General features: G+C 42.0%; 2 protein-coding genes across 8 annotated transcripts in view; one reads left to right on the plus strand and one right to left on the minus strand.

Annotated features, from left to right (window-relative positions):
• dtx1 (deltex 1, E3 ubiquitin ligase) overlaps positions 1-6,288 on the plus strand; it is a 53,343-nt gene extending 47,055 nt beyond the window's left edge. For all 4 annotated transcript variants that reach the window (XM_085425122.1, XM_085425123.1, XM_085425124.1 and 1 more), the window contains one exon: positions 4-6,288. In XM_085425122.1, the coding sequence (XP_085281248.1) occupies positions 4-228 (225 nt within the window). In that variant the 3' untranslated portion in view covers positions 229-6,288. The remainder of the gene's footprint in view (positions 1-3) is intronic.
• A 1,034-nt stretch (positions 6,289-7,322) lies between these two features.
• Positions 7,323-24,913, minus strand: rasal1a (RAS protein activator like 1a (GAP1 like)). 4 transcript variants are annotated; one of them, XM_085425130.1, is made up of 21 exons: positions 24,500-24,913; positions 24,161-24,217; positions 21,127-21,240; positions 20,710-20,771; positions 19,436-19,565; positions 18,801-18,882; positions 18,508-18,651; positions 18,251-18,342; positions 17,506-17,623; positions 17,164-17,317; positions 15,807-15,871; positions 14,313-14,425; positions 13,512-13,704; positions 13,254-13,391; positions 11,790-11,934; positions 10,991-11,163; positions 10,010-10,147; positions 9,591-9,726; positions 9,125-9,245; positions 8,880-8,959; positions 7,323-8,717 (listed from the first exon to the last, which is right to left on the minus strand). In XM_085425130.1, exons 1-21 carry the CDS (start codon positions 24,562-24,564, stop codon positions 8,569-8,571), a joined length of 2,469 nt encoding a protein of 822 aa, XP_085281256.1. In that variant the 5' UTR covers positions 24,565-24,913; the 3' UTR covers positions 7,323-8,568. The 4 variants fall into 4 exon arrangements, with proteins under 4 accessions (XP_085281256.1, XP_085281255.1, XP_085281254.1 ...); XM_085425129.1 differs by having other exon boundaries at positions 17,524-17,623; positions 20,650-20,771; XM_085425128.1 differs by having other exon boundaries at positions 13,512-13,701; positions 20,650-20,771.
• Between the last annotated feature and the right edge of the window lie 121 nt (positions 24,914-25,034).

Below are 25,034 nucleotides of genomic sequence, written 5' to 3' on the forward strand. Positions count from 1 at the left end.
CAGGTCTTGAAGCTGCTGATCATGGCCTGGGACCGACGCCTCATCTTCACCATTGGCACATCCAGCACCACGGGCGAATCGGACACCGTGGTGTGGAACGAGATTCATCACAAGACAGAATTTGGCTCTAACCTGACCGGTCACGGCTACCCCGACCCCAACTACTTGGACAACGTCTTGGCAGAGCTGTCGGCCCAGGGGATTGGCGAGGACAATCTAAAGGACTGATGGCCAGCAGAACTGGTACACTGAAACAAAACCCCCCATGCCCCGCCATCTCCCAGAGAGCGGGGACACTGCACGACGGGCAACATGCGGCCGACAACGCTTTACTCCCCACAAACAAAAATATCCTGCAGAAAGGGTGGCTTTTGGTTTGTGTAACCCAGGCAATCTCCCTCCCCCTGCTGTCTCTAGATCCATGCCTTGAGCAAGTTTTGTCTGTTGGCAAAGTCTCTCAAAGTGTAAATGATGCAAAGAGATTCTTGTCTGAATGTTGGGACCTTGAGGTGAAAGGTATTTATCCCTTTTTCAAGTCAAACTGATGCTGTTCTTTGGCACTCAAAGAAAAATGACAAGGGGCTAATAACTGTACACAGGCACATCTGTAAAACGCTGAACTCCAGAATGCATGGCCCCGACTAACATAATGAAAGTCAGGCAAACACACGCGACAGGGTGAGCTGTCAGCGGATCAGCTGTTGCTTGGTATTATGAAGATTTAAGAAAATCGCAAAGAAATCCAAATTAACTATTTCCCTCCCCCCAAGTTTACTTTTTTAGTGAATTCATTACAAACGTTGGTTGTGCATTTTTGAAAAATCAGGTCATGGCTCCGGAGTGATGTCATTTATGGTTAATCTGATATTTTCCACTTCTGATAGGTCAGTGTATTTTATTTTCTACGTACGGAAGTATGTTCTGTAGTGCATGAAGTAGATTCCAGAGAGCTTAAGATTTAGAAGATTATTGGTGTTTGGTAACAATTGTGTGTTGTATGGTTAACCTTGTGGACAGTCTGTGAGAGGAGACATAAAATAAGATGAAACAAGCTCTGCTCCAAGGTTTAACTCATTTGTTTAGTTGACACACTGATGACGATGACCTCTGTGAATAAAAAGGCTGCATTATTATTATTCCTGTTGGAGCGAACCCAGGCGCTGGCACAATCCATCATGCTGACCGTACACAAGGGATGAGCGTGCAATCGTGTGCTCGGAGGCATTAATAAGCTGGCTTTAAGTCCTTGAGGAGAGAAGCTGAACACACAGATGGACGTTCCTCTGTCTTTCAAACACCAACAGCTTTCCCTTAGAGATCCATTTTCGGGGGAGCTCCTCCGCTCGCCTGCAGTCTCTTGTGAGCTTGTTTGCCGTTTGTTGGCGTTGTACTTGGCTCAAGTGCCCGCACAGTGAGCAGCTGAGCCTCGGAAACGAGCAGCATCTCGTCGCCTTCGTGAGCTCACTTTGGAGTCTTTGGGGCGCTTCCCGATGTATCTGTTCACCCCCGCTTTCCGCCTCCTCCTCAGCTGTGGAGCACTCGTTCTACAAACCATGCAAATGTTGGTCGAGTGTGTTGTTGGCTGGGGACTATTTTTTCCTACGCCCCCCCCCCCCCCTTCCCCCCCCCTCCCCCTTTAGACTTAGTGCCCGCGAGATAAAGACTTTTCGAAGGTCCTCGGTGGAGATCTTGTGATGTTTATTTACTCTGCGATAAATTATAACCCAGAGCTGCATAATTCTCCATAAATATGTCTGATCAATTTTAATGAGCGGGAGCGTTGGTGTCAGGTTTATTAAGGGGTCACCCAGCAGCGGGCTTGATTTTGGGGTTAATCATAGTCTTCCATAGCACTTTGAGGCAACATTTTTGTTGATTAAGTCATTTGGTTTTTAGAAAAATGTCTTAAATTGCAACTTAATCTTTTTTTAAGTTGATGTTTATAAACTGGCTTGCGATGCTTTAACTATATATATATGAATATATAAAATATATTTGCAGATGTGATATACCTTTAAATTTAAACTCAATTTGAGTCAATGGTGTAAGTTTAATTTATTTTTATACTCTTCTATATAGAAAATATACAGATTGTCCCACATATCTGTACACAGGCACATGAACATGAGTCACATAAAATCTGGCAAAAAAATTTGTCAGGATGTCAGGGACTGAAACATGTATGACTTGTTATGGACGTCTTATATTGCAAGTAGTCTTAGCGTATTCTGCTGTCATGACCTTAATGTAGACCTTGTGTAGTTGATCCCCGTGGGACACAAATAAATACAGTAAATGTGTCTTTATTATTGCTGGGGCAGCTTTAGCGGCATGAAGATGGCCCATGTTGGCCTTTTTTTTACGTTCCGTGGGAACAGATGTTGTCAGCCATTTTTTGTTAAAGCTGAAGGTGAAAACAGCCTGGGTTCAAGATCCAATCACAAAATATTCTTAAGAGTTTGTTTAAGCAGGTGAGGTTTCTCTTAGTTAGGCGTGAGTCACAAACACAAGAATACACAGAGTTTGTCACTTTAAATTCTTCCCCTCCCTCCTGCAGTGCCATGTCAGTACTAGTTCAGAACTAGTTTTGCATTATATACTGTTGCGCGGCAGAAAAAGAGGAAATCACAGCCGACAGGATCTGCGGGCTACATCTGCAAATCATCCGTGAATTTCTTGCTGTGGAGCCTCCCGTTGCCACTGACAGCTATTTTGTTGTGGCGAGGCAGTGCCTGATTTTTGGCTCCAGTACCAGTCCCATTTTATTATGAGAGAAACATGAAAAAGCTTTCTGCATCAAGCGCTAGCACCACATCAGTGGAAAAGTGCTACTTCTAACTCTCGCATCAAAGCACAGCAGTGTGGAAATATACATTTAAATGTCAGTGATGCCTCAGTCGCAGCCACTGTGTTGGTAAAGAGAATTTGCACATGCATATGCATACCCAGTGTGTTTGTCAGGACTCCATTTACATCTGCAATTAAAATAATCACAGCTGTTTGGTTTGCAACTGCAGTCTAAGCCAGATACATGGATTAATTATAAAACTCTTTTCATACAAATGATTTGATCTCATATAGATATTAGGAAAGATATTTAAGGTTAAATTAAATATAATTTAATATGCACTGCTCAAAAAAATTAAAGTAAGACTGAAAACACATCAGATATCAACGGCAAAAAAGTTATGCTGGATGTTTACACTGATATGGACTCCATAATGTGTTAGGAATGAAAGGATGCCACATCATTTGAGGGAAATTAAAAATAGTACTCAGGACCCAGTGCACCAGCGTAGGGTCTGACAGTGGGTCCAAGGGATTTCACGCTGATACCTGATGGCAGTCAGGGTGTTGTTGCCTGACCTGTAGAAGTCAGTGCGTCCCTCAGATCATCACTGACACAACACCAAACTGATGATGCTAAACAGTGTTACAGACACCATGAACCTGCCAGTTCTGGCATTCTATGGCAAATGCCATTTGGGCTCCAAAGTGTTGGGCAGTGAGAATAGGCGAGCAGATACGGGTCCTGTTCATGGGTTAAGGACCTTCAAGACCATGTCCGACTCTCCTAGAGTAACTTCTGGACTCCTGAGCCAGTGATGGGAGACACAGCAAACCTTCTGGCAGTAGCACATATTGATGCACAACCTCAGAGGAGCTGGACTACCTGTGCAACCTCTGCAGGTTAATGTAACCCCTAATGGAAAAGTAGTGAAAAAAAACTGTCAGAAAAGATGATGAGGGAAAATGTTTATCTGTAAAAGTATTGCTTTTTTGTCTCATTATTGCCCCTCTAGTGCCGCTGTTATTAATTTCATTGACACCAAAAAGGTGAAACGTGGTTAAAAATAACGACCGCTGCTGCATAACTGATCGGATCAATATCCCAGAAGTTTATCTGACTTGATTCTGTACTCTGAAAAGTGTTCCTTTAACTTTTTTTGAGCAGTATATTTAAGACAGATTACTGACCGGCTTCATAATTCAGTCTCAATGAAACTTCTACTCAAATTTTTTTCTTGAAAAATCTTAATAAATATCGCCACACATTACTAAAATTGCATATGCATCCATGGACTACCCAAAGTTTCATCTACATATAGCATACACCATGAGCCTATTTCAGCTGGCCACATCCCTGCTGCAGTGTGGCAATGCTGAAGACACAAAGTGGTGTGAGCTGTTTATCCCAAACTTATGAATATATTTTAATATCTTTTGTTATTCTGTTAAAGTCCACTTTCACTAGATGAGTAGTGGAGCCTGTGTTGTCTGTGAGCTAGCGTCTCCATTTTTCAAAAAGGACACTTTTGTGGCTCTTGCTTCTCAGGCACGAATTTTCTTGAATGCAGCTGTTGTTAACCTTCAAAGAGAGCTCTTCTTCGCCCAGGAGCAACAAACAAAAGATTTAAAATCTATCCAAGGTCACAACAATCACTGTAATCGCTTTTTTTAAAAAGGGTTAAGGCATTAAAATACCACTGGGTTGTGTGCATACAACAGGATGCCAACAGAAACTGCTGGATTACTTTAAAACAAGGTTTCATTATGCATGTGAATCAGCCTGCTGAAAACTGCTCCTGTGTAAAACAAGCTGTCATTGTGTAGCTTTTAGCTACAGTAAGCTCTTAAAACCCAAAGAATGGCAGATGCTACAACTCGCTTGTGATCACTGTGGAGCATTTAGCAGCTAAAGTGCTCGGACTTTTCATTCATCAGGTGGACAGGATCATGACTAAATGAATCGTGAGCGAATCACTGTCCTTAAGACCAAATAAGCCAGTTGTTGCAGATTTAAGTATTAATATCTGTTTAAATATTTGAAACCTGTATATTTGTTTTCAGGCTGTTTTAGCCACAGCTCTGTGTTTGTGGTATGGTATATGGTAAACAAACTATTAAGAGTATTTCTGAGTGATTTTTGACCCAGGCGCTGAAAACATTCACATTTTTGGCCTACGTCAACTTTTCTCCTTCGCACATTTGTGACACCCTTTATACAATGGGACAGCAAAAGAGAATGCAACCGATCTATCAGGGAACTTTTCCATGTGAAGTGAAATTTCGTTCACTAGAGAAATCCAAATGTTCGCTTCTTCAGCTTTTTCCTTTTCCACGTGTCGGTCTTGTAGTGTGAACGACGCCCGGCCCTTTAGACTTTTCAGGTGTGTACAGATCTATGTGGGAATGATGTATAAATCAAGGTTTTGGTATTTTTCCGGTTAAACAAGAAGGAGGTGGTTTTTATGCAATTTACTATTTTTAAAACCTAATACATGATTTACGTGTAGCAAGAAGAAGGTTGATTGTTTTTGGTTCAAAATGACAATGGATGTTTTCTTTATGGGGCGCCTACCTCTGCGTTTCTAAACAGAGAGGTTGCAATCCAAGGATGTTCACATGCTATGTATAAAAAAAACATATATTTTTGATGTCTTTTTTTTCAATGATTGTCTCTAAAAAGAACTATTATGTAACATTTGCTGTATTGCTCTTCATCCCATGCTATTCCATTAGAGGTTAGAGGTGGGATCGGGGATGAAGTTACTTTGTCCTAACGTATGAAGTATATATGAAGTTGTACTCTCGTAGTGTCTACTGCAAACTGTACTTCTCTATCTAAGTGATACTTTACCATTTTTCTGTGGCTATGCTGTACGTTTGTATCCGTCCGTGTGAGCGTGTGTGAAAGTGGGAGTCTCGTAGACAAAGCTTAGGTTCATGTCCTTTAAAGATGCCGTAACGTTTCTTAGAGGTGCATGTTAACCAAACAGTGAGCAAGCGTATTGATAGTGCAGAGTTTTTCTTGTTTTTTGCATATGAAAACATGTTAGCTTCTCTAGAAACCCCACCCTGGTTTTCTGGTGGTTAGCACTGTGGTTCTGAAAGTTATTCCTATTAGTTAGGGATTTTCCCTTTTTATCTTTTATCCCCCCCCCCCCCCCCCCCCTCTGTATTGGCTTTGATTTACACAAATGAGGAAACGATAGCGTTTTGCTGCTTTCCCCACTCTTTCCACGACATGTAAAACATCTGAAGTTTTTCAATTTAAGTGCCCATTTTAAATTACCTTTCCAAGTCACTGTTTTTGTTGTTTAATCTTAGGCAGCGTCTGCATATTGTTATGGTTCACGTGGACAAACTGAGATAAACTAAAAGCAAGATATACAGAGACATTGATTTAACTATAAAGGGCTTCTTAATCTATTGGTCTTTATTGAATTGTGATGACCTTGTTGCATGTTTGTGTGTTTTGTTGTGGAAAAATAAATGTGCCCTTGACAGGGGTAGTGTGTTTGAGCTTTTGTTACACCGGCTCTCCTTGTCCCCCCCACCCCACCCCAGTCGGTGGTGATGTGTCCTCTTCCTATTTAACACCACCGTTTCCTTCTCCCTGGGTAACTCTGTGCTTTGGAGCTCGTTATATGGATATAAATGAGCCTGGCTGCTGTTCTGGAGTGCAGCAGGAAGAGTTCTCACTGGTAGTAAATTTGCTTTATGGTAATTTTCTGCCTCTGGCTTCTGTGGTAAAGAGCTGTGGTGGGCGCATATTAAAGCAGGCCTTGAGATGTCAGGACGGAGGTGATGAGACACACCCCCTTTCAGGTTGTCGTTCTTCCTTCCGTCACTGACCCAGCAGCTCGGGGGCCAGACCCCTGCTAGTATTTGTAAATAAGCCCTACTTGCCTGTCTCCGCTCACCTCTCACGCCTAATGAGGGGGCGAGCAGGGAGACTGCTGCATCAGTGCAGGTAGGTCTGCTTTCATTAGCATTTAAATAAGGCCGGGAGGTGCATTGCTGGCACGCATATTTTTTTCATGTGGTATAATTTAACATTGCATTCAGATTCTTGTTGGATTGTGAATTCTGTGGTTCTGGTGGGTTGATTAAATTTGAACAAAGGAGTAGAGCAGTAACCATGACACTGGGAGCCTGCTCTGGCATCTATCAGATGTGACGGGGTTTCCTGTAATACCAAAAATGAATCAATGTCTGCTTGAAGTCAGATCCTCCTGCACTTTAATGCTAACCAGGAGACGGACAGACATAAGCCAGCAAAGCAGATTTTTTGAACCAATCCTTCATTTTATGGAAACCAAGTGAGGATCAACGTAAAGAAAAAAAAAGTGTCAGTCTCGTTTTTTTCTGGGCACAAATTTGACACCTTCTCCTTTGATTTCTTCACCGGAGTTTATTGAATAATACAATTGTGTTCACAGTAACAACCCACTTGGAACAAACCATTATGATGAATTTGCAAAGTAAGGTACAGGCGGGGGTTTTTTTCCTTTCTTTTCTTTTTCATAACAAGAGTCCCCATTCAAGAGAACACAATGTTCCACTCATGCCTACTCTCGTTATGACTTGAGCGGCAGATTAATAAAAGAAAAATGTGGAAAGCTGCAAACACCAACACACTCGTAATAACCATCTCAATACAGGATGCTGAATGTAATGTCTGCCATGTGTTTTAGAGTGTTAAGCTTGAGGGTAAGAAGAATGCCTGATGAGGTCATCTCAGTGATCTCAGATCAGATTTTATTCAACTGAATATTGTTTAATAGACGGACACTGAACACTACTTTCTCTGTGGAAAATGATCAAAATTCCCCACATGTGTATTTTTTCTTTAAAACTCCTAAAAGCAGATTTGGCATCTCAAACACATGAAACCAATGCAGTGGCACAAAAATCTCTGAAACTGTCAACTTAGTAAACGGGAGTGTCTCATGATTGTTAATTCCCCTCTTTTTCAAATAAAATTTGTCCATGTATGGATATTATATAATAACCAGGTAAATATTACCCATCTTGGCATTATAAAAATGTGAATTACATCAGAACCCAACATTTACGTTGACTGGCCGTAGCACCAAACCAAAGCGGATGTTTTGTGTAAAGGGACTGAAGCAACAATTAAAATCTGAGTTTTGCTCACTTTACAAGCGGCGTCACACTGTGGAATAATTTATAATGTTATTGTCGCTGCTACATTGCGGCCATGGTGATATTTTGCCTCAATAAAAATACAAAGCATTTATAATAATAACAGCAATATCAAAACACCTTACATTCAGGTACTGTAGGTTACACTAAAACAAGCTTTTTGCATATAAATGTGTGACTCGGGTCCTGTACAGTATCTCAAAATATAAAAGCTTCTTTTCACATTTCACAACAAGTGGATGTGGGCCATGCAACAGATTGCTTATTATCTACATAAAAAATATCAAGTCAGATCATGCTTTAAAGTCCCTCCACCCCTCCCCACCCACCTCCTCCTTTTTGTCAAGTATCATAATCTTCCTGCGGCGCTCTTGTCGGTGGCACTCGGAGAATCAAAAAGATTAAAGTGGCAGAATTCCCTCTTGCTCTTTACAGCCAGGAGGAAATGTACTAAAACGCTGGAAGAGGTGGCACCACGCAGCCAATTTTTTCTCCGTGACAATCAAGAGAGTGGGTTAGCTGATTTTCACTTGTGTTGGTACAGGATGCTGCCCTTCCACTCCCCACCCCTAACCCGCCTTGATGCATTAAAGGCTCCCAGTCCACATGTGAACTCTAGGGATTCATAATAACACTGGTGACGTCCTCCTTTTCTCTGCGCTGGAAGGTAGCGTGAGCCTGCTCCAGGTCCTCTATCACCACCAACAGCCGAGCAGCGATGCCCTGACATGGCTTCATTTGCTGAACAGTGCATCCAGCACCATCTGTGACAGAGAAACGTGTAGATAAAAGGATGTTGTTTCTGTAGAATTACTTCCTGGAAATGTCATACCCACATAGAATATAAGGGGATAATAATAATGATAATACAACAATTAAAGCACTTGTACATGTAACTTGATAGAAAAGTTAAAGTTTAGTGTCACCTGGGTGAACGTCCACATTCGTCTTCTTTTCTTTATTGCACGCTGTCTCATCATCATCCGGCATCTCCAGATATTTGTTCCTGCAGTATCAGAATCATATCACATGATCACACAGTGAAAGTTAAACACTTGACTCATACTAATGTCAAGAAGCAGCACAGCAGTGCTTTACTGTATAGCAACATAGACCTCTAGTGTTCAGGAAAAGAAATGCATACAGGCCGAGGACATGCTCGGGCACCAACCTGAGTTTGTCTTTGCCCTGCAGAAGCTGCTTGTATATCGTCTGAGTCTCCACGTCTGGATCCAGCGGGTCACTCCAGTCACCAAGTGTCACAGCTGAGTGGGTTCTACTGCAGCCTGCAACTGAGACACAGCTTTTTTTTATTCATCTCTGGCACTTTACAGTCTGAACTTCACCCCACTAAATGTAAAATATCATTTTAATAGATGTTTCTACTAGTTTGTATATAATAGTCAATGGAACAGCCTTAGTAACAATCAAACCTGTAGTGTTGGTGCTGAAAAGAATGTAAAATGTTTAATCCCACGTGCAAGGCGGTGAGTAAATAAAATTGATTTGGAGAGCGCATCAAAAACAGCCAGTCAAACCTTAGTAAAGTAGCAAAGGGGAGTTTGCAAGTTTCCTACAAATATTCTGGTGTCTTGAACATAAATCAGTACATCTGGAAGTAATAACAGCAGGATTACCAGCTCGGTCGGCCTGCAGGCAGCAGGTCCACTTGCCACTGCGATGAACCCCCGGGTGAAAAGAGGGCAGCATGCGCTCATTGTAGATGCTGACTTTCCTGATCGCAGACAGCCACTGGTTCAGCTCATTTACATTCTGTTTGGGAAAATTGAAATACGGTGAACCATGAAGTTTAATGTCGAACTGAAAAAAGAAAAATCTGCATTTTGAAGGCAATCAGCTGAAAAACCTACAGGGATAAAGCACATCATTGCGACAGAAAACAATATAGATATTTAGTGACTTTTTTCTAGGAGATTAATAAAACTTGTTAAAAATTCAAATCTGTGACTATAGAAAACTGTCAGGGTTTTGTGTTTAAAAAACTTTAAAAAAAACTCATGCACTGTCTAGGCAACTGGGTGGTGTACAAACGCACCTTGCACTGGATGTACGTGGTGTGCAGCTGTCCGTCGTTGTCCTGGGTGATGACCTGCATTACATTCTGCTGCTGAAAAGCATTTTCATCCACCCTCTCCACGGCGCACACACACTGAATAGGAATTGAAGAGCGCACCTGCAAACCACAGCCCCAATTAGAACAGGTATGCACATGATGGCAATGATGTATCATGCCTTGCCTCAGGCATACTACACAAAGGACTCAGTGAAATAAAGGTGACATCTGATCACTGAGCAAATTAATGAAGAGGTTTCTCATCCTGAAAAGCTACGAGGAACGGTACGGCGCAAGGAGGAAGTGAGGATGAGATCATCATGGCAGCAAAGGCTACTTTAAAGTGTAAATCAGCCACTTCCAATGGGAGCTCATCTCACTGAGACTGGAGTGCTCCAACATGGAGAAAAGGGGCCAGGACATTGTCTCCAGTGTGATTTGCGATGTTCGTATGAATATCCATAGCTTTCAATTAACCCTCGGCTTTATTCCAGTCACACAAAGCAGAGACTGACTCAAAGAGAGGCATTTAGTGACGAGGATGTTCTGCTCCCATCAACTGTCTCCCTCTCTCTGACAGTCTCTGGTTAGAAAATGAGAGGAAATCATTATCACGGGTTAGGCACTACATTGTAATATCAGTAATGATGTTCTCACGAGAAGATCAACACAAATACATGAAAGCAAAGAAGCAGATGACTAAAATGTTTTCTCTTTGTGCAACACGTGGTGATGAATGCCCTTCATTGGGCACAAATGGGCATATTGTACACGTATTTTTATCATTACTTTGATTGTTTTTGATTATTTGATCCATCAGTCGTAGCAAAACATGATTAAAAAGCAACACTTGACACAGTGGCTGGTTGCCAAAATGAGCAGTAACGTAAATACTCATATGTATTTCACACATGATATGCAGTATGTTGGTAGATTATAAAATTTTGCTGGCACAATACCCACCTGCCAGTCGGGAGTCTTGGCATAAGACAGCGTCTCACTCGTCAACCAGAAGTACCGTTTCTTAAATGCAAAGCGGGATAACAGTTGGGGTCCTTCTGCTTTGTGTTTGTGGAGAAACCCCTCTTTGACTGTGACTGAAGCCATGAACACAGCCCTCTGAGGCACTTCAGACGCTGCGCAGAGAAAGCAGAAGACGGACATAAAGGGAAAACTGTATGTAATCTGTAGCTAATTGCATATTCACCCGGATAGACACAAGGTGGTGCTGTGTCAATAAACTATATAGATTCATTGCTTTAAACTGCACTCTGTTACAGATGGCTCCTCAGTCTTGTTCCATCACGCCATGAGGGATAGAGCTTCAAAGAGGAATAACAAGCATCTGCTTCTGTCCAACAAATTCACCTCAAGGGCATTAAATGTCAAACTGGCCTTTAGGAGAAAAAAGTGGGTGTGATGTGAAGACGGAGGTTGAAACACGATATGTCAGAGGGGGAAGATGTTTCACAACAACAGCCTCACTGACATATGACATTAAGGCAACAGCCAGGACAACAACAGCCCATGTGGCAGCTTCTCACTTCAGCTCCCTGCCAGCTCATTAACCATGTCATCTCTTTTCCAGACTTCCAACTAGTTATGAATATTTCACTGCAAGGCTACAGTATTGTTTCACCTATATCAGCTGGGAGCTACTACACTGGCAGGTGGCCTGTGGCTGATTAGCTCAACAGCATGGCCTCTGGACTTGGCTTTTGATTACACGTTGTAGTGATGTGTTTGGTGGTTACAGTCTTACCAGTGTCATGATCTATGTCAATTAACTTGTCCAGGAAGTCCTTGACAGAAGCCACACTGCGAAGGATGATGGGATGAAGAGGTGCCATCCACTGTTCTTTTCCGTGGCCCAGCTGAAGTCCCAAGTTCCCAACACTTTGTAGTGCCTGGCAACCACAGAGGCACGATATCAACTACAAACTCACATCTTCACCATATCAAATCTCCAGAAAATGACAGAAGTGAGGGAGTGACTGCATATCTAAAAGTCGAAGATCAAAAGGGTCCCTGGGGCCAAGCATGCTGCGAGGCCCTTTGTCCAGCCCACACCTGGCCTAGGGTGAGGAGGAAGTCCCCCTCTACATCTCTCTGATGCTTGGCTTTGAACCACAGACTGGTTGCAGCACACAGAGGTAAAAATAGCCCGTTCCCCGTCTCTGTAGAGGGCCCATGGCAACAGTTCTTCAGCACCATGGACAGCAACCACAGAAGCCACACGTGGGAGTGGAATGAGGTTTTACTGTTCTTCTAACATCTGGATCTAAGATCCCTGCTTTTAATGATATCAAGAAATATCGACTCAAATTCCAGTTATAACCTGCTAACATGCTCATCTGATCTATTTATGGTTAAAACGGAGCATAATGTGAGAGGGATGTTTTATGGCCATACTCTGTATAGTTGGTGAAAAAAACTTCTTTGAGATTTGCTGTCTGAGTAGAGTAGTTATGAATTTTAAACGGGTTCCTAACAACAGGTGATCTAGTGGCATTACTGCAGATTATTAGCACCTTTCAAATAATTAACATTTTTATTAGTGTCTAAAAAATGAATACAGCGTTAGTTCTGTGAGAACAGACTCAAACAATCCCAGCAGATCAGCTAATCTAAATTCTAGCTCACATCAGCTCAGCTGTTTCCCTTTCCGTACATCCTACCGGCAAATCTCATACTCTTTTCAAAATTCTTCAGTCTACCAACTCCTTCATTTGAAGCTAAAGATGCTACTTGCATGTCATCCTGTCCTCACTGATCCCTGCTCTGTTCCCTAAGGGCATCTTGCTGCTGCCCTCACTGTCTTTAGACTTTCCATGTGAACGTATGAAAGGATGGTGAGGTCTCAGACCACAGCAGAGACATATAAATATAAATGACTGGAGATGGAATATCAATCTTATTTTGCTGATTATGGCAGAACTTAAAATAAGGCACACGCAGACCTACAGTGTTACATAATTACCAAACAAAGTGAGAAAAGCAAACACCGTGTGTTTGTGTTACATCGTATTCCTGCTCCATGTTTTATTTGTTTTATATCCACAACATTAAAATCCATCTCCTCACACAGATGGCCTGTTGCATCACGCTCAAGGCTTCCAACACTTTACTGTTTATTTTGTGTTTTGTTTTGAGGAGTGCATAAGTCTGAACATGGATAAATGATTCACAGCAGAGTCTATGTGCATGTCTGTGTTCTGAATCATACCTTGGCTAGTAGTAACAGTGTTCTGCTTGTACGCGTGTCAGCATGCTGGTCTCTCAGCTGAAACAGCTTAGGTGTGAGGATTGCAGGAGCAAAAAAACGCAGGAAAAAGAATCCACTGATGGCCAGGTACTTCACATCCTGTAAAAATGAAGACGAGTCACTGAACGGTGACAGGCTGCCTCGGGATAAGCTGCGGGTGAAAGTAACCACAAATACACTGACACGCTTTCCTCTCTGTGTGTTTTGCTTCACACTAACCTCATTCTCAGGCTCGGTAAATTGCTCCTCCACTCTCTTGTGCAGCTGTTTGAAGGCCACTCTCATTACAGGAGGACACTGATCGACTGAGCTCACGATTGATTCGATGATGCTGGTCAAATAGCTCTGCAGCATCTCCACGCTGCTGTCCCGCACCTCTGCCTCTGACACTGCACCCTTGAATGAAATCCTTCTTCAGAGACAAAGAAAGATGCTGTAAACAAATGAATCCCTGAGATCTGCAGCGTAAACGCAATGCAAACAGGAGCTATCCAAGACAGGCTTTTATCTGTTCTGTAACACAGTTTATAAAAGGACTGATAACATTTCTGTTCTTCATTACCTCGTTACATATGAGACCATGTTACTACAGAGGAATCCAAACAATGACTGCCGTATTGACAATATCTAAACACATAAACTGAGATAATTTAAGGGGACGAGATAAGATAGTAGGTTAGAGCTACTGCATACATGGAGAACGTTAGATCCTGGATCTCCCCCCATGTCAGAGATAGATATCTCAGGGGGCTCATGGCAGTTGCCAAGCAACAGCCATTCCCATTTTACTTTTTTTTCATTTCCTCACATTCATGTCTTTCTCTCAGGGGTGAAGTGTAAAGGAAGTGGGCAGTCTCCTGTGGCAGCTTTTCCATTTTAACACATAATTTGCGAATAGCACGCCTGAGCGTACAACCCACAAATCCCCTCTTGTCAATTGTAGCAGTCCTACTCTATTACCAGGTCCGAGTATGACTATAGAATTGTGATCCAACAAGATATGTTTTAGGTCCGATTTACCTTGTGCGGTTCAGGTCGATCTTACATGGGTCAAGTTCAATGTACTTTTTCTCATCAAAGATGCGGTTGATGATGGGCTTCAACACCTCATGCAGATACAGCATGCCAACAGCCTGATAGCAAAACAATATCATATGTTGAAGACATCTGTTAAGGTCACTGTTATTCGTTTTGCTTTTCTTGATCTGTTCCCCTGCGTCTTTTGTGTGTCCCTCCCTGTCTGCTTCCTCAGTTTATCTGTTTGTTTTCCATGTCCCTCTTTCCGTTTATGGTTGTTTTGTTTTGAAGGTTATTTTCTCATGTGGTGTTGTTCCCTGGTATGTGTTTAGCTTGTGGTTGCGGTCAAACAGACAACAATTCCCTCCGTTGATGACACTTTCCCTTGATAGGAAACATCCAGAGGGTCAAGGAAAAACGCTAAGAAGAATTCACAAAAAGGAAAACAGGATTGTTGTCCACAGGGAATCTAACTTGCATAAGACTAGTTAAAAATGTGACAAGGTGACAATTTTATATTAACGGTGTATATATCCTTGTGAAAAATATCACTTGATTACCAAGAACAGCTTTCCAGCACACAGTGAAGTGTTTGTATCAAGAAATGCCACTCATCTCGTCCTGCTGTAGAATTAACCCTTTAATAGGGCTTTTTAGCACCTCTCATGTTAGATGAATTAATAAGACTAAATGCTAAGACCAAAAATGGGGACATACGCAATGCAAGCCTTCACTTCAATTAGTTAAATGCATATAAAAAACCTTATTTATAGAGCAATTTTCTAAAATTAGGTTTCAAAGCACTTCATACAATGAGTATCAGTGAAGTGATCGCATGTATGAAAAATTTAAACCGAGTAGCACATGATGTGTCAGTATGCTGATCATTTTCTTTGAATTGAGGGGCAGCATTATGTCTTTTCATTTCATAAGAGATGGTAAATGTGCATCCTTTTCTAAAGGTGGTAATAAGGGAAGCACTGAAGCAGCTTTCCTTAACATTTAAAGAATTTAACGACCTCCTATTATGACTCTAGACACTTCTGGGTCACTTCACTCAGTTGGGAAACTTCCTAAGCAAAATTGGCTCAGTCAGCTTGTCAAGCTAACCACCTCCTGTCCTGCATCTCTCCTTGCCTCTGTCTGTTTCTTGTCCTCTTTTGGATCATCTGTGTTTTTTTACTCCTTTTTGTAGCAATCTTGAAAATTGACACACTTTCTGTTGCACTTAATTTGGATTGATCCTGCCCTATATAGCAGCCTGTTATGTCGACATACTCATTGATACATTAAAGTTACCTTTGCATTTGTCATGCTACACATGCTACACATGCCTTTTTGTTCTTACACTTGACAGCTTGCCTTGTTTTATCTAAATCTGCATAATTCAGAGAGTAAATATCAGGCACATCATGCTTTCCCTCAGAGCAGGGACCAAAAAACTGCAGGAACTATAATAATAATAATAATAATAATTTTTTTTAAAACTTAGCTCACCTTCATGAACTGTTCCATGGCTTTGGAGGCAAGTGAGTTTGATCGAAATAAGGTGTTAGGATCAGCTATAAGAGCAGAAGGAAAAAAAATAGTATTAGCAAAATATCTTACATATGAGCAAAATTAGTGGGCATAAAAAGATTTTCCTTAATCTGAATCAAGTGAAACAAAGCAACAGTTTTCAATTAAAGAATTAAAAAAGGGTAAGAAGCTCAACATCCACCACAACAATTTATTGCTCTTTTCCTGTCATCTATCTATTGTTGTACCTAAAAACACCTTTTATATGATGTATGACAGTGGGAATGGTGGGAAGGATCTTATTACTGCATCCAGTAGCTCCCAATCAATTTAATAAAGCATCACATAGACCCTCATCAGGCTCTTAATTATACTTGATGAAAAAGAAAAATTTAAGATTGAAACACTGCTTCCTTAGAGTGGAAGCTTTTCATATAGCCTGTGGAGCATTTGTTTGCTCCACCCTCATTTCACCTTTTTCTCTGGGCTCATTTATACATTTCTTAAGTATCTATGCTTTCTATTTAGTCTGGCACAAGTCTATCAATCAAGAACAAATAGTCCAGAGTCACAAGTGAGGGCAGACCGACCTTGCCTCAATGTCATGTTAGTCATGCGGTGACACTAAAATATCCATAGTAACGGGACTGGGTTGCCAGGTAAATTATTTGGATGTAAGGAGAAGGGTGGGTTTTTCACTGCTGCCCAGCAGGTGTACTGTACGTTTTTGTGCCGTGTGCCTAACTTTAATGTCTGGGTGCTCACACAATGCATTCCTGATCAAGCAGTTACCATTTGGATCATGTGGAGTTGCTATGGAAACTTAGGCACTATGCTTATTAGCAGAAACTATACCAACAGAAACCAAAGACCAGAGCTCAGTGTGAATTATCATGGGGATATGGTGCGGAGGCAAAAACATGACTAATCCAGACCAGAGAACAGCCAAGGGAAGACTGTTGGGTGAGTAAATAATTGGCACTGGGGTAGTAAATATAGTGTTGGGAGGCTTTTACTGCCCACACACATACCATAGCTGCAGTGTTCAGAGACCTTAATGTCAATGCAGCAGCAGCAGCCCTCAGAGGGTCTCTGGAGAGTGGAGCAATAACAGCAAACTGGCACGTCCCAAAGTCTGACTAATATAAATACTGACTAACAGAGATAAACTTAGATCCTACACTGTATATTCAAAGTGCAGCCACAGTTATTACATGTAATTAAGAGCACAAATACACATAAATTCTGAGCAAATTTAGACACTTGCAAGATGGAGGACATGAAATCAAAACCTTTAAAAACGGTTTAAAGTTTGCACTTTTTCGCTTCGTCTTACTGGTGTGGTTGACCTCCCGGGTGTTAAGGTAGTCCAGGAAGGGCACCACCAGTCCTTGTCCCAGGTAGATTTTCACCAAAGTCATTGCCACGTCCTGTCTGCTCTCAACTGTGGTGACCTCCTCCAGCATAGTCAGAGCGCTGCTATCCTCCACCTGTTCAGAAGAAGAGAACTCGGGTCACGGGTCAAGAATTTTGGCGCAACTGGGAAGCCGGACAGATGAAGCAGATGAGGTCTAACTGCAGATGGAAGAAGTAATGCATACAGCAGTCCCTTGACATGGCGAGTGACTGAGTGGTCAACAAATTAATATTAGCATTGAAGAGGAGCTGTCATGCTGACCTCTGTAGGGGAGATTACCGACTCAACCAGAAGGTCGATGAGAGGCTGATAGTACATGGATGGCAAGATCTGATCCTCCACCAGACGGACCTTGAGACGGAGTGCTCCCAGCTTGCCACTAAAAACAAAGGAAAGTATCACAGCACAGATTTTCAGCTAACACAATAATAGTCTGACAATAGTCTTTGTTAGACATTTGCATAAACTCTTTTTTTGTTTTTGTTTTTGTTAAAGGAGTCAGCGGTTGATTGGAAAATGCAGTTTAGATAAGAAATAAAGCTTATAGTACACTCGTAAAAACAACCGCTAAATCATCCTGCCCCTGGCAAGGACATTTTCTAAACACATGGCTCACCGTGTTTGGGGGAAAATGACGCACCGCTTGGTCACAGTCCTCTCTAAATCAACAGTGGACTGGAGTGCAAAAACTCCTTACAAGAGTGAGTCATTTCCTAATGAACCTGAGAAATTCCCTTTACTTTACAGTTCACTCAGCCCTCCGCTCGCTCTAAAATTATCTCGGGGTGCAGATGCCATCAACGCACTGGCTATACATCCGTGATTGTGCTTTTAAGTGCTCGAAAGAGAGCCGGGAGGAAAATAAAAGCTTCTCTTGGGAACATTTAAGAAAAGATGTGATGATTGCTACGACAATTTTAGTCTTGATGGTTTCTGAAAGGAAATGCCTCTCTCTAAAGATGCATAGTTACCACATTGTACAAAGAAGCACACCCATAATCCTCACCCAGCATCAACCTCATTGTTTCCCAAGGGCAGTAAACGAAACCAGCCCTCTAACTGAGGTGTCTTGTGCAAACAAGCAAAAGGGATTTCCACCTGTGGAAAAGACACAGAAAGCAAGCACACAATATCAACAAGAAGAGGTAAAAGCCTTTATTTTATAGCAAGGAACACTGTACTCAATTATAAAACCTTTTGTAAGCTACTCATGACCTGAATTTTAATACATATGAAAAATGATTAGAATTATGGGAACCTCACCTTTCCCAGAAAGTCATTCTTGCCCACCATGTCCCAGTCCCAGACCTGTACAGTAACAGTCCCCTCCTCCTCACGCAGCTCCTCTGGATCCAGCTCCAGCTCTAACGTCTCACCCCAGTGAGGAAAACGGGTCTTCTTGATTATCTAAAAATCCAGCATTAAGAAATTGAAAGAAATCAAAAGATCAGCCTAATCTTTAACATTTAACCTTTAAATGACAAACAGTAAGGCAACCATCAATCAGACTTCAGTGCAACCAACATAACCCACTCATGCATGCAGACAGAGCTCACCGAGGTCTCTGCACTATGGTTGTTGAAAATAACTCTTGTGAAGGGATCAGAGGTTCCAGAAATGTCTCTTGGAGCCAAGTCTCTGCGGGTATCACCACACCAAAGGACAAGAGAAATCATTAATCCGCCAAAATGCTCCGCTAACTCTTATTATCTGTTCTGCAAGTTAAATTAGTGTGCTTTAGCGAGGAAAGAAAGCTGAATCTCTACTTCTTACTCAACCTTTTTCTTTCAAACTCAATTCACACTCATCAGAGCACATTTGAATAACACAGTGTCAAGTCCTGATTGACAAGCTCATTGGTGCCCCGCCTGAGAAGGAAAGATTGTAGCCTGGGACACACAGATGGGGCAGTGAGCGGTGTGACAGTGGCGGTGTGACTCAGAAGGGAGTGTGGAGGCCTGCGGGGTGATGGTGATAAGAGTTCAGCTCAAAAAACACTGATATACTGCCAGAGCTCAACTACAAGGAGCTCAGCTACACAAACGTGACCACGTTTGAAGTGATAATACGGTGGCTCTATCACAAACTCACATGGCAGATTCTGAAATGTTCGAGCCACTATTGTCCGTGGCCGTTTTTAAGTGAAATCGCCTTCCTGGCATTTTCTCGGCAGCGCAGCATTTCATTTTACCTGGCTTCAATGACTTGACACCGCAGACTGATCTTCTCCGTATCTTTAAGCAGCTCCAGACCCAGATGGATCTCTCCTTGAACTTCTTCATCAGGGTCAACCTTTGTGAGATTTAGCCAGCAGTCTAGCCCTGGCCGTAAAGCACAAAAAGAGATTAATCTCTAAACCATTAAACACTGAGAGGAGCTGAGAGATTAGAACTTTGAGAGTCATATTGAAAATAAATAATATTAATTTTCCAATTAGCTGTAAAATATCCATTGATGAACTGGCAAATAATTCCTGGACTAATGTACTTTGAATATTATGAGTATTTTTCAGGATCGAACTAACAGTTTGAAGACCTTATTTTTAACTTTAGGAAGATACAGTTGTTTATTTTTGTTCTTTCTGACAACTAACTGGTCATTATTCTGTTTGATTAAGTACACAAATAAAACTAATTAGTGCAAAAACATCTACAGTTTGTACAACTGCAAGGCAGGAACAGTAAAAAATAAAAAATAAAAAATAAATACCACACAGTCGATGATTGCCTGGACAACATGCACACTGTGTGATGCTGTTAAGATTCTACTTTTGTCTTTCAGAAAATGAAAGAAAAGGTACAATAACAAGGCCGGGCTGTGAGAGAAATCCTGTGAGGGAGTAAAATGACTCAGTACCACAATGCGGCAGTGAATCACATGACTGAGGCCGATGCCAGGTGGCCTTCGGAGGAGAATCATCAATATGCAGCAAACATACCCTTTTAAACTCTTCAAGTAATCTAATAACGCTACGACACAAAGACACACGATTTGTCAGCCCCATATGTCTGGCTGAAAGTGCGTTCATTCCAAAACTGACCTACCTACTTTTAATCCGGGAATGTTTCTTAAACCTGTGCACCACTTTTCAGTGAATACTCAGGTAATTTTCATTAGAAGCAATTCTCAGTTTCAGAAATTTGTGTCTCCATTTTCTGATTTTCCATTAAATCCCAGTTTTAAATTATTAGCAAACACAGCATTCTCTGCTTTATCTAGTTTTTACATATTGTCCCAAATTTCTGGAAGCCCTGTAAATATTGTGAGTGATGTGCATAAATGAATTTAAAGGTTTGAGAGAAGCTAAGAAACATTCCCACCCTTAAAAAAAAAAAAAAAAAAAAAGCATGTCTCCTCAATCACTTGGACTTTTGAATCCATCACAGGATTCTTTGTGTGTTTAACCTCTGAGCTCTGGCCATGCAGTCATCCAGTTATAGACTACTGCTGAATGTTTAGCCATGCCTTTAGCTTGAGCTCCAATGGCTTCTTTGGTCAGCGTAATCTTTCCAATAACATCATCGTGCCTGTAGAAAGGGATACAAAAGAGAGAGAGAGACTTTGAGACAGAAGCTACTGAAAATCAGATCAAAGTTTTTGAGTTTTTGAGTGAAATGATTAGCGCTGGCCATCATGTGAAGAGGAGAAAAAAAAACAACCTTTAATCACTCAATCTGGGCGACCATCTGCCTGATGATGTTTGTTTATTCAAAGCTTAGAGTTCTTTCCCAAAACATTAAAAAGCTTTGCATGAGTTTCCACACAAATATATCAACTCATGGCAAGTTAAGCAAACACAGAGGACTACAAATACACGACCAGGGTCCAGCAGTTAAGAGTAAATATGGAATAGTTTTGAAAGTGCTTTGGTTGCGGGATTACCCAATTGTGTCCTCATCCATAACGTGAAAAGAGAGCGAATGAAACCCCATTGGGAGATGCAACGTGTATTCTTCACCCCAGAAAGGATTAAGGTTCTTCCACACTGTGGCCGTCCTGAAAAGAGAAGTTTACCATGCTTACTATCAGCAGCCCTGGAGCAGACACATATCACATTAACGTGCGCAAAAACAGAAACGTGCAAGATTCTTTCTTTGTTTCCATTTATATAGATGTTAATTTTGTGATATGCACTAAATATAAATATTAAAATGGGAGAATCGTCCTCTCCTCAAACTATTCTTTTTTTTTTTTTTTTTGCCTGTCCCGTTTGGCTCTTTTGCCATCAGAATTATTGTCTAAAGGCAAAGAAAGATGCCCAACGGATTTACTTTACCAAATTGACCATCCCAGCCTTGCCATAATGGTCCATTTGATTCACCTTTTATTGTTTATTTTATTTTCACTTGCTGAATACGGGACAGACTTGACTGGGGGAAAGAAGGGGAGAAAGAAAGAGGGAAAGAGAAACAGCTGAGAAGAGGGACAGGGATAAAGGGCAAAAAACAAAAACCAACAGAATGGGCAGAAAAAAAAAGAAAAAAAAGAAAAAGAAAATGCATATATCGATCACCTGGATCACCTGTTGAGAAAGAAAAAAGAAAACAAGCAGAAGAGAACAAGAGTAATAGAATAAACAACATCACAATGATATATGGGAATATGACAGTAAATACTAAATATTAAACATTATTGTGCAGCACATAAGATCAACAGAACACAGTGTGCTTTGAGGTAGGAGCCAAAAAGGGTGTAGTTTGTGGGTGTGATCACCCGTGTGTACACCTGTGAGCATGGACGCGCTTGTTTTTTTTAAAAGGTTCCTTCATGTAATGATCTGCTAGAGGGTGTGGGGGGGCCACAGCCCCGTCCTCCAGGGCATGAAGCAGGTATGGAGGAGATCAAGACTTCAGACATCCAGAGGCCCCCAGAACACAAGAGACCAAGGAAGACCAACAGAGGGGCAGCCGTGCCACTGTCCCAGAAAGAGCTGAGGAGAGTCCCAGATGAGGGCTCACTCAGCAGCCGCGGAGCAGAAGCCAGGGGGAGTTGCAGTGACGCGCCCGTGAGCTCCGCCGGCAGCCAGCTGTGCCTGAGTGACCGAGCCCCAGGCCGAGAGGCCGGGGGCACCCCACCTCCGAAGTGGCCCGAGCGAGCCCCAGGCTCCAGGCCCCGATAAGCGGCCGCCAAGGAGTGAGCCGGTGTGTACCTGGACGCCCATCCCCAGACACAAAGAACCACCAGCGCACCGATGTCTGAGGGAGTCCGCCACTGGCAGGGGAAGTGGTGGTGGGGGGAGATAGGCCTCCAAACCTTGGAGGGCCTGAGATGTCCCCAGAGAGGTGGCGTCTGATACCCAACCTGACATATAGACACAGACATACAGGCACACACAGATACAAACATCCATTCCCACCCTCATGCTCTCATATGCACTTACTCCACACTCAACCAACGTGGAGACAGACATAAAGAGACGCTGTACACACGATCACACTCCCCAAGCATACTCTACGAACCGGGTCTAGGTACCCTTGCCCCTGGAGGGGGGAACTGCACCCAGACCCAGGTGGTGTTACCCTTTTCCCTGCGGTGGGGAGAGGCAGACCGCCCCGACTCCGCAGCAGCAGGGAGGCCCCACACTCCAGACCGCAGTCGGACGGTCAACTCCTCCTCCTCAAACTATTCTCAACTTAGTGATGTACAGTTATTGTTAAAGTGTCAGGTGTGATAAAAAAAAAAAAAAGGTTAGAAAATCCAGCTGTTTCAAAATGATAGCAAGCTATAAGATTCTTGGATTTTTGAAAAGGTCATCTAAGGATTCTGTTGAAGCCAAAACAAACACTTAAAATGGTCAGATCTGTGCAGCAGCCACAGTTTGACTCTGACCTGAGGCCCTTTGCTGCTCGTCTTCCTGCTTTCCTGTCCACTCTGCAATCCAATAAAGGCAAAAAAAAAAAAGCCTTAAAAATCCTGCTTGTTTTTTTTTAATGGTCAGATTCATAATTTTGTGTGTTTATTCTTATCACTAGTTATGTTTTTGAATCCTGATTTTTGTAATTTTGCAATTAGGCAAGATTTTGCAGGATGTGCTTTGAAATGAATGTCCTTTGATCTACTTGTTTTTTAAAGGCATTTCTGGGGAAAAGTTTGATATTTTTTAATAAAAACAAGCAAATTGCTAGCTTTTTGAGAAATACTTTTGAATCAAAACCATTCATACATCATCCTGCCAAAATGGCCTAACCCTTCATTATTACCACCAACTTTTCTCTAGTGTACCAAAATCTAGCAGCTGCATCATTTATGAACATTACACTCAGAGGACTCAGTTGGCCAGTAACACTACAAGTGCAACATAATTAGTGTGAGCATCTTCAGTGAATCATTGTGCTGTTTTTTCCCTCACCACCCCAGATGGAACAATACCCACTAAATTTCACCCCGTGTTCTTGTGAAAGTCCACAGCAAAGCAGTTTCTCTAAAGAAATTTGCTTTGCAAAGCAAACAATCCTGCAGTTTACTACAGCTGCTTTCTAAAACTACCATCTTCTGTCTGAACAGCTTGGAGGTTGAAATCATGTGCATGTCTTCACCCAATCTGAAACCACCTCTGAAATGGTGTATTCTGCTCTGAGCTCCCAGCATTCACCTGGCTTACACCGGGTGCTCACTGCAATAATTGATGCACCCTCTCCATGGTTACCTGTGGGTGTTTTAAAGGCCAGACCAGTATCAGGTTCTCTGTGATGGAAGGACCACGCTGTGGGTACCACAGCACTGATCACACGCACTCCACCCTGGTTTACATGTGCACAGTAGCGGGAGCACAGCCAGAAACTAATGTAAATATATGAAGTGTGATGACTCAGATCGCAGCATATAGATAAGAACATCATCCAGCTGCAGGTCTGGATAAAACACAGTTAATTTACGTTTATCGTGCACATCTTAATAAAATTAAGAGAGAACTCACCTGGCCACAACTTCATTGTCAACTTTTACAATGCAGTATGGATCACTGGTTCCGGAGCTTAACGTGACAAAGAAAAAAATTACAGAATGAGACAAAGCATGGCCAGTTTACCTGGGGGTAAGCTTAATTTAATCTTCCCTCGTCTTTAATTATACTCAGGTCAATTTGACTATCTCTACTCTAATTCAATTAGCTAATTTACAGGAAAGAGCGCACCAGAAATGGCTATATGACATTTTTTTTCTTATTTGACAAATAGCTAAGAAACAATGCAGAGGCTGTGTATATTTTAGTACATAAGACCTGAGCACAGAAGCATGCCATTCAGAAATTACTTACACGTCTTTGGCCGGGAGGTTTCTGCCCTCGACAATTCGAAAATAAAGAGATGTGTTTTTGGCCATGTTAATCGTATGAACCACTAATCCAGTTTCTCCTGTGCTCCCATACGCGCTGTTATAAACAGTGCTCTTCCCCTCCGCAAGAGAGTTTTCTTCGTTTCATGACACCTTCAGCTCGTGACGGCGCACTGCCCACCAAGCAGCGCGCGACACAGGCGCGCTTCGCGTCCAGCCAGCTGAGGTTAAACGTCACGGGTCACGGCGTGTGCACCCCAGCTGGGTATTTAAGCTCTTATTTTACATTAGGTGTTCAATATGAATAAACGTAATTGAAAGAATTGCATTTAAAAAATAATCTTCATATGGGACATAGCGTATAGTCTTTAACTGACATCATTGTATTTATGTACTCAGTCATGTTAATTTGTCATGGTCTGAAATGTAATATCATATCTGATAAGTAGCCTATAAGAAGCGTCTCTTTTTTTATACAAAGCGCCACCTAGCGTGCATATTTAACTATTTCATGCGCA

Source organism: Rhamphochromis longiceps, linkage group LG12, assembly GCF_057381845.1.
Source record: "Rhamphochromis longiceps isolate RC_006_pf linkage group LG12, R_longiceps_female_GT1.1, whole genome shotgun sequence".
NCBI classification, from domain to species: Eukaryota; Metazoa; Chordata; class Actinopteri; order Cichliformes; family Cichlidae; genus Rhamphochromis; species Rhamphochromis longiceps.

Coding starts and splice junctions, on each gene's coding strand:
- rasal1a (XM_085425127.1), bottom strand. CDS start 24,564: ATGGCCAAAAACACATCTCTTTATTTTCGAATTGTCGAGGGCAGAAAC. Junction 24,218..24,499: donor AACCTCCCGGCCAAAGACGT/GTAAGTAATTTC, acceptor TGTCACGTTAAG/CTCCGGAACCAGTGATCCAT. Junction 8,960..9,124: donor CAGGGCAAAGACAAACTCAG/GTTGGTGCCCGA, acceptor CTGATACTGCAG/GAACAAATATCTGGAGATGC.